This window comes from Opisthorchis viverrini (genome assembly GCF_000715545.1).
Source record: "Opisthorchis viverrini unplaced genomic scaffold opera_v5_167, whole genome shotgun sequence".
NCBI classification, from domain to species: Eukaryota; Metazoa; Platyhelminthes; class Trematoda; order Opisthorchiida; family Opisthorchiidae; genus Opisthorchis; species Opisthorchis viverrini.
In genome coordinates this window covers 875,473-885,221 of record NW_008751825.1, presented here as the reverse complement: position 1 = coordinate 885,221, position 9,749 = coordinate 875,473, and the positions used below count along the sequence as shown (strand labels likewise).

The 9,749-nt window shown below is 45.7% G+C and overlaps 1 protein-coding gene across 1 annotated transcript in view; it reads left to right on the top strand.

Annotated features, from left to right (window-relative positions):
• Positions 1 to 1,854, top strand: part of T265_07390 (hypothetical protein) — a gene marked incomplete at both ends in the record, with an annotated part of 18,006 nt that extends 16,152 nt beyond the window's left edge. The window contains 2 exons of the mRNA XM_009172894.1: positions 1,626 to 1,721; positions 1,761 to 1,854. Coding sequence (XP_009171158.1) covers positions 1,626 to 1,721; positions 1,761 to 1,854 — 190 coding nt within the window. The remainder of the gene's footprint in view (positions 1 to 1,625; positions 1,722 to 1,760) is intronic.
• Positions 1,855 to 9,749: the final 7,895 nt, after the last annotated feature.

The following is a 9,749-nucleotide window of genomic DNA, read 5'->3' as shown; positions in this document are numbered from 1 at the left end:
CTTGGCTGACTCCTTGCTCCTGCGCGCGCGCGAGTCTGTGTGTGTTGACTGTGTTCGGTTTCCTTATATGTAGGTCCGTTTGCGTGTACGTGGGTGCGTCAGCACATGAGTAGTTACTACGCTCACTAGACGATACAGACAACCGTGTCCGATGGGTCAGCTTAATTTGACGTGGTTTGAGTACGTCAAAAACAAGTCTCGTGATCCAGTGAGCGACTATGTGCTGAACAGTCAAGTGTGTGTGTGCTCGGGTAGCTACAAGCCCATGTGGTTAGCGGAGGTAGAATCCGCTGAGAGCTGACAACTCACAGAGAAAGACAATCTACTATCGAGGCAATCAAACTATGCACTGAGCCTAGTTGACTGCAGGTGCTACGGTGATTCCTGGAAGCCGTCGTTATGGCTTTTACCGTCACTATCAGAGAAAAAATGTCCAAATTGGCTTGATTTGAAATTCAAAGGAACCCAACCTCTGATCCCGATATTATGGTGATAGATGGGATGAACTGCTCTGGACTCTAGCGAAATTATTTTGCTCTTGGGTTAGAATCCACTGTGAAGGACATAGCCTCTCTTTACTGACCATCTTCAAGGAAAAGTACGCATCACAAGAAATAGGCAGCTATCAACTGACTCGTGACGATCCGTTTCAATAGGTAACTTGCTCACAGAAGAGACCAACTCACAGCAGAGTCCAACTGGGTTGCTTCTTAGAATTGAAAAATCGGGATTGGACATTTTAGTAACTTCTAAGTACCCATAATTCAGGGAGAAGAACTTTCGGTTGATCCTTCCAGTTGGATTCCCTCCTCAGAAAAAAACTGTCAAAATGGCTCCCTCTCAAGAGATTGCCTGAAAAGATTTGGAGAACTTCATTCCTCTTGATAAGTGGTGTCTACCTTAGAAGGTAATCTCACGTTGAAAAGTCTTGAGAAACTGACCATGAGAGTGGTCTCTACGAGGGGAACTGCCACAGTGCTTACGTACCGTGCAGAAGTTATTGAACTTCCCCTCATCATTCGGCTATTCAGATACCGTCAGAATGTACAAAAGCCTTGTGCACAAATTTGATTTCTGTGGCGGCGGGAGCAGTTTCAGGGGTGGTGCGATGGGCCAGTCGACCACGCGAATTGTATGCCAAGTTTCAGTGGCCAGATAGAAATGGTTGTGGTAGCAGGCGGGGTAATCTCGTGATGGCACACTACTGGGGGGGGGGCAGACATAACCGTTTGCTTCGTTCGATTTGGATACGTCTACTTCTTGAGTCCCATTTCAAGTAATATTACCTCTCGACGACCTCACTTCCAGTTACTGCCCAAATCAGTACTGTGAAAATTAAACCTCGAGAGCAGTCTGGGATTATCCACTGAGGGATGTAGGACACATTGTTGCTTAGACATGCCGACGTCCCAGACTCAGTTAGCTGAATACAAGTGATTCAAGATTGTGAAATGCCAAATATCGATCGAAGGCTTTCAGGTACAAACTACCTTTTTTGAACGCTTTGATCACACTTAAGCGGAATTGGAGACTCATATCAGAACGTTTATTTTGACAACCAAAGTACTTTTAACAGCCAAAAGGACATCACAAAAGTAATTGACATGCACATGTTTTTTTTAAAGCGCGCTTCAAGATATTGATGAAAAGGACGAAAATGAAGGTGACCAAGAAGAGGACGATGATGATGAACCACATTCTGCCTCCTATTTATCAGTTCCGTGAGTTTTTACATTACTACTGATAAAATTTGACATCAGAGCTAATCATAACGCCAGTGGCCAAACGGTTTCTTGTTCTAAAGCGTGTTCAGAACTCTCGGGGATGAAAGAGCAGCTGTACGGTGCCACCTGACTTTTCACCGAAAGGATGTAATCTTATTGGAAATCTCAGTTTGTAATTGACGTTTAGTCACTCAGGTAACAGCCGTTTATGAGGACCACCAGACAGAGGTCTTTCACTGTCAACCAGCGTTGGGTTCTTCTCTGATCGCCTTTGTAAAACACGCTGACAGAACCTCCAGCGGGATCAAATCGGAAATCCGAGACACAAAACTTGCTTGGGGCCGGAGACTGGATGATAGTATGTGTAAAACAGCTAGCAACAAAGCGGTGTTTCTAATCACTCTTTTTCGGATGACAGTTTTCGATCTGTTCCGTTGAATCAGCACTGATTGAACACACACGACGGTGGGACCTCATTGAAGTTACTTATCTCAAAAAGAAAGGATTGTGCTTGGAGGTTATTTACTGAGTGACCGTATCAATCGCATGAGCTGAGAGATAAACGGGAAACCGTTTGGAGTTATCATATCTAACACAGGATTTTTCTCATCATGTAAATCGTCTCATGATGCGCGGTGGTTCGTCCGCCAAGTCCACAGGATTTACCGATCAGATTGGACCAGGACCTTGGTAGAGTGTAAACCAAACGGCGTGAAGGAATCAGCCTGCAGTAACCGTCTGGCGACAGGGGAAATAGGTTAATTTCTTTGACAAGAGCATCTGGCGCTATCAGAGCTATTCTCGCTAGGGAAGAATTCGCTGGGGAGACAAAAAGGTTAGTGAGTCAAGCTTAGGTAACTCCCGTCCAAGCATTGAGTTTACTCGCAAATTCATCACCCGTTTTGCAAGGAACGTTCCTCCCGGAGGAAGATCCGATGCATCTACTCGCCACATTTTTGAGCTCAACTCATGAAACAGGATGTCCTGTATTCTCTTTGTGTTTAAGGTACACCGAAGATCGTCATTCGTTGGGTGACGATGATGAAATCGCGAAGCCTCGAAACTCGGTATTAGCGGCGTGTCATTCCTGCGTGGATCGTGTTTGGACGTATATGCGGGGTCTGTGCAATCCCAACAAAGAAGACCGAAAGTGAAGAAAAAACGAACTCTCTCTGTGTGTACAGAATTGGGCCTGGTTAATTCGCGTTCTGCCGAAAAGTGGCCAACTAACTCATCCTTGGAACTTTCCCGTATTCTCCATCTTCTGTGTTTCTCGATCGCCATTCGTTTAACAAGACCTCTAACACAGGATTTTTCTCATCATGTAAATCGTCTCATGATGCGCGGTGGTTCGTCCGCCAAGTCCACAGGATTTACCGATCAGATTGGACCAGGACCTTGGTAGAGTGTAAACCAAACGGCGTGAAGGAATCAGCCTGCAGTAACCGTCTGGCGACAGGGGAAATAGGTTAATTTCTTTGACAAGAGCATCTGGCGCTATCAGAGCTATTCTCGCTAGGGAAGAATTCGCTGGGGAGACAAAAAGGTTAGTGAGTCAAGCTTAGGTAACTCCCGTCCAAGCATTGAGTTTACTCGCAAATTCATCACCCGTTTTGCAAGGAACGTTCCTCCCGGAGGAAGATCCGATGCATCTACTCGCCACATTTTTGAGCTCAACTCATGAAACAGGATGTCCTGTATTCTCTTTGTGTTTAAGGTACACCGAAGATCGTCATTCGTTGGGTGACGATGATGAAATCGCGAAGCCTCGAAACTCGGTATTAGCGGCGTGTCATTCCTGCGTGGATCGTGTTTGGACGTATATGCGGGGTCTGTGCAATCCCAACAAAGAAGACCGAAAGTGAAGAAAAAACGAACTCTCTGTGTGTACAGAATTGGGCCTGATTAATTCGCGTTCTGCCGAAAAGTGGCCAACTAACTCATCCTTGGAACTTTCCCGTATTCTCCATCTTATGTGTTTCTCGATCGCCATTCGTTTAACAAGACCACACTCCGCTAAACCGTGTCTGTTTATTCATCCACCACCCCCAAGCTAAAACCTATAAGCATTAACGGGGCCCCACGAACAGTAAACTTGACTGAAACATTCTTTTGGAGCAGGATTATTTAAATTTTATTCTCCTACCATTGAATTTACTGATTTTTTGGACACTCGATGTTTAACTAAAAGTCGCTTCATTTTAAGAATACACAAACTGATGTCAGGTCAGGTTAAAATTGAAAACAGCCACAATTTGGCGGACCGAATGATAGGTGCGAGTTGGTAGCCAGGCTTCTGAAGGTATGGAACAACTGTTCAGTTGAAAAGAAATCTTCCTTGGTACTGAAATGAAACGGAAACTATTTTGTGTAGACGTTACACACTACTCATTAGTTTGCGACAGCAACTCGCGATTACGTTCTTCTTGAGGCCCATCAAGTAGGCATGGTTTCCGAATTTCCGTCAGTCTTATGCTCTACGTGAACCCAAAATGTACGGGATTCAATAAACACTAAGCTGCTTTTGATATACAAAAAAACTAACCTGAATCTTGCGTTTAAGATGACGTTTAGAAAATATACTGCGACATCTCGAATATCGTGCCAACTGAAACAATATGCGGCCTGGTTCAGAACTTTCACTTGGAGTACTAAACGGGAGTTTCAGCCAGGATTCAGCTGAGGATTCCGTCAAAACCGTCAAACGGGGTAGCTGAGTGGTTAAGGCTATAGATTGCTAATCCATTGGGGTTTCTCCGCGTGGGTTCATCCAATCCCCGTCGCCAGTATTCTAGTTCACAGTAAGTCAGAAGAACACGTAAGTACGCATACTGGTGTATTGTGTACACGCGGCCAACTGGTCCGTTTTCGTGGCGGGTGTGCAAACAACTCAGTCACATATCAAGTTAACCCACAACGCTCACGCGAGCCAATCAATCGGACACGCACCCAATCAGCCACTCAAGTCACATTGCAGATCGATGGTGGAACGACAAAGGGACACGCACACGCACAACTCTCTGGCACACCGAAGCAGCTACTAGTGTGCAAATGAAAGTGTTCATCAGAAGCTCTGTTAATTGTTTCATGGTAAATGCGCTCGGTGTATGGTATCCTGTTTGATGCTCCTGAAGTGAGGACTTTTCCCAAGATAGAACAACAGACTCATCAGCCCGTGAGGCCCTCTCGTCATGGGGATGAACATGCCTAAAAAAGAATTACCGACAAGACATCACTCCGACTTTCGTCTATTGCGGGAGTTCAACAAAAACACTTTTGCATCGTACCACCTAGTCCTGTCGTTCTTGTCTCGTTCGCCATCATTATCGCACTATTCTCGTTGTGGCTAAAGCTAGCAGCCTTAGATGGGGATGGACACCTACTGGATAGTCGAATAGAAAAATCGTTCAGCTTTAGCTCCCTTTCGGTGCCCATCTACCATGCCACCCAAAGGTTGCACGGGAGCTGGGATACTGCCAGGTTGCTCAAGCTTATACAAAGAAAGTTGAGAGGCAGAGGTCGGGTTCGAACGACGGACTTTTCGATCAGTAAATTCGTGCTCTAAACGGTTGCGCCATCTCGCCCCCAGTCGAATAGACCGGTTAAGACTCGCTCGCTTGACCATGTGTGATCAAGACCCCGGCCAACCTCAGCGTGCGCTGGTGGCGTAGACCGACAGGGAGAGTACGTACCACATTTAGCGTCGGGTGGTCACGTAACAGTGATTGGGGCTGCCTGCTTTCGCTTTAAGTCGGCTAGTTCATCGCTTCAGGAAAGAAACTAGAAATGGTGAACCTCTACGACGAAAAAGGTCACCCAGAGAGTACAATGCTAAAGACGGGAGAGATCTAGCTGATTCACGCACTCACTCAGTTGTCCAAAGCCACCTGGTCCGTCAGAAAGACTGCAGCTCAATCCGTCCTTTATTCTCTACTCTGAAGTCTCGAAATGAAGTCTTTTTAAAGCGCAACCTCTTGGCACAGTGCAGCCAGGTGTGATGATCGGTAAGAGTCTTCAATCCAGCTCTAGCTCCGAAAAAATGAATAGGATCGACGGACAGGCTCTCATGGGTCCGACGCAACTCAGTGCTTGACCTGAAAACGGAGGTACAACAATGTAGACCGGCAGCATACACTTAGCAGTGAAGCGCCCACATTCTCTATCGATAATTTTAAATCCCAGCGCAGTATTGTTGCTCCACAGGAGGGCGACCCTGCAGACAGTGTGGTTCCCGGATGAGAGCGAAATAGATCGGTGCCAAGGTGATTTGCATCACGAGACCACCCCCCCCCCAAAAAAAAAAAAAGAAAAGAGTGAAATCAACCAAATATGCTCCCAACCAGAATTTAACATTACCTCTTGGAATGCCCAGTTAGGTTGACAATAAGCGGCGTTGACTAATGGAGCTGACCTTGTAGCATGTGCACCGAAAAGCGTCAAATTCTGAGCAAGATCGATTCGTTTGATAACTGAACATATTTCACCTACATGTCTCATTGCGATGAAAAGAAAAAGACCGTATAGATGTCAGTTTTCATCTCGAAAAGCCTTCAAACACCATCCCATCAAACGCCTCATGAGACTCCTTTTAACCTTAAGTTGTATCCGAACCGAAACTGCGCAAAAGTTTGGTCGTAGGCTGTCGAAAATTTTTCAGTAACCTAATGAGTAGTGTGTTACGTCCGGACAACAAGGTACTGCGGTGTCATACCAGCTAAACTATGAGGCGAGCTGAAGCAGCACATTCAGTTAAAGAAGGAGAGATCCCGTGAAAACAAAATCGGTGTGCAAATGAATATAATTTGCTAAAAGATACTGTGGCCAATATCACAGAGGCTCACGGTGATAGGATAAGAATAGTTCAACTGCAACATCCTTTAGGTAGCTAGCTGCTAGAAGGAAGTACGAAGGCTGAGATACTTGCAAGCCCAGACAACAACTGTCCACATGTCCCGGTTGGGTTTGAACCACGGACCTCCCAACTGTTCGCGCCTTAACCACTGACTCTTGAGCCCAAGGAGTTCTTCCGTCTGGCTGAAATCGTCAAACACTTGGAGCACCGTTTTTTTTTTGAACTTTTTGCGGACAATTGTTAAGATCACGTTGGAACGTGTTTCAAAAAAGTAATGAAAAACGGGTGATTGGCTGACATAACTGAACTTCGTATGCTTCTGGAATTGTGAAAACAAGTCGAGTAGAAAGCGAAACCCCGAAGGAATAAAGGTGAGTGTGAAGAATGCGAATTTGTGCAGCCACAAATGGTCCAGTCGGCTGGTGATGTGAGTCTTCATCTTAACTGGCAGACCTCTATCAGGTCGAAAAAAAGACGTTAATGAAGTCAGACCTCCACATGTTGAAGCTGGATACAACTGGTCACATCGATCAATTGTATTCGGGATGAACAAAAGTCCTCTTGGCCTTTATGGATGTAAGTTCTCAGTCAGCATTAGTTACTCTGTGGGTCCTCACATTCGAACGACCCAGTTTCAATTTATCTCTAAACAACTAGGCTTTCGAAGGCGCGAGAATCGCCTTCGTGTAGCCCCGGTGAATGCACCGTCGAGACAATGCGAAACCGTCAGTGTATGCCGCTCCCTCAGTTGATCGCGGTGCCAGTCAAGCACGGTTATTCAACGGTTAGAACGCCTGTGCCGGGCAAACTCTTGACCGAACGAAGCCTGCCTTCAGGCACAAAATCCTCGGCTGAAGTTGCCGACTTGACAAACAACAGTTTGAAACGAGGCCCAACAGTTTCCAGTGAATTTGTGTTCACTCACTCGATCAAAAGATTTCCTGGTGTCATGATACGATCATACTGGTTGTGGCCGATCAACTTGGCATTTCCGTCTGGCACACCTAAGCAAACACAGCTGACTGGCTCTATTAATTACGTTGAACCAGATGTCTTTCTGGTGGCGCAGATCACAGAATTAGGTGAAGTAGCCTGAGAGAGAGATAAGAGGGATTATCAGAATTTTCATCATCTCGACGCGCAAAATCCGTACAGCCGCAAGAATCGAGTGCCAATCTCATCTAATCCAATCTTTTTTCGCTTGTAGTCAAGGTAGCTGGTTCGTACCACTTATCTGTGGGTTTCTTGATAAACTTACAACAAAACCGTCCGAGAAAATCGATCCTTTATAAACAGGATGGGCAATCGCTCAGTCAGTACAATTCAGTTCAGTTTCTCAGCTATAAACCATGTGCCATACGTACATTGGTTCCAGGTGGTACAGTTTTGATCACCGGAAAGCGGGAAAGTGGAACGTACAACCAAGCCTTGGAGATGAAGGCATGTTCAGTTTGTTCGGAAATCGGGTAGTTACACATTGAAGGCGAACGCTTTGACGCAAGGGCGGCAACGACTGCTCGATTGGGCCATTTCCGACAATGTGGTTTGAGTCCTGAACAATCCGTTCGTGTATCTGACCACTAAATTTGGTGAGCACCGGTCGAAACTCTGCAACACGTCGCGGAATTGGTTCCCGGTCCAAATGACATTGGATAATAGATGGCAGATGGACGGAGAAGATTAGAACAGTGTTTTCGTTGTATCGTGGGTGGCGGACAATTGGTTACGCTTGCATTGAGCCTGCCAGACTGCGCGATAATCAGAAGACAGAGAACTCGGGTCACGGCTGTACGTCGGGACAAAACGTACAGAGCGTCTGCGTAAATATATGGGATGACTACTTGGCCAAATATGGTCGTTCACTCGTTCGCTCCGTACAGCCAATGGTGGTGTTCCGGTCTTGAATAGCTTCAGGTCGTATGTTGCTAAGCCGTGTTTGGTGAGCTCCGCCAACGCACCTGTTTTCCGAACGTGTCGTACCGATGGTGACTTTGGGGATGCGTCACTCTCTGCACATGTACTTTTCATGTCTGGGCGCGTCCTGACAGTTTTGCATTAAATTTTTATTCAAGAACTAGTCGAACTAGTCGGAGTTGATTGTCTCATATTTCAGCATCTACACTTAGTAAAGGATGTGGAAAATACAGGGTCGAGAACGTCAAATTCCAAATCGCACAGACGCCGGGTGACAGTGACTCTTTTTCACTGCCGTATGGTCATTGATAGTTTAGTTGGACAAGAAATATAATTGCTTCACTATAGCAAATACTGAAAGAAAGTAGATGTGTACTGTTGGTAACGGCTGGCAATCACAATTCGAAATGTCACCGGATCCGTACGGGAAGAACCACGAGTAATCTTCCCGCCGTCATCATTCAAAGTACACTTCTTGGTTCGGAAATTAAACAGATCAGCGGACATCGCAATGTTTCAATCTGTTATAAAGAGACTAGACGGTCCGTGAGCCTCCGTGACCTATTGAACTATACTGATGAGTAGGCGTCCGTGTGGCACTCGCAGAGTCTCTCAGACCAGGTCCGAAAATCCCAGTCTCCTGGTTCCCCAGGTTAGGATTGGAACATGTGTGGCGGCTTTTTTCATATCTAAAAACACCGTTGCCTTGCGGCTGTGTGTTTGGTCGAGGAGTCTGGGCACTCTGGTCGTATTCTAACCCACGCACGACTATGATTCTTACAGCTAACAAATCTCGCGGACAAAACGCATGTCGTCAGATGGTTCATCAGTTGGAGTGACGACAGCAAGACATCGGTGTTTGAAAACTGATGTTATACTGTTGATGGTGATGATGATGAAATGCCTTTGATTAACCGTCTAGATTTACCACTGGACCACTATATGTATTAGGGTGTCTCATAATAGACGCAAAAAATAATACCCATGTTGAAACTTTGACAGCGATTCAAACATTTATTATTTTTTATGTGCACATACTTGCATTATGGAGGTTTACTGGCAACAGACTGAAATAACAGCAGATGTTGAAAGAAACCACCCCTTTCTTCTATAACAAGTTGCAGGTGGTATGAGATGTGAGACACAGTATGTTTAACTTCTTCAAGCGTCACTCGTACACACTCCTCTTCAATTCTTGCTCTTAACTCCACCAAATTCTTCGGTTTATTTTCATGATATACGCGAGCCTTGATCATTCC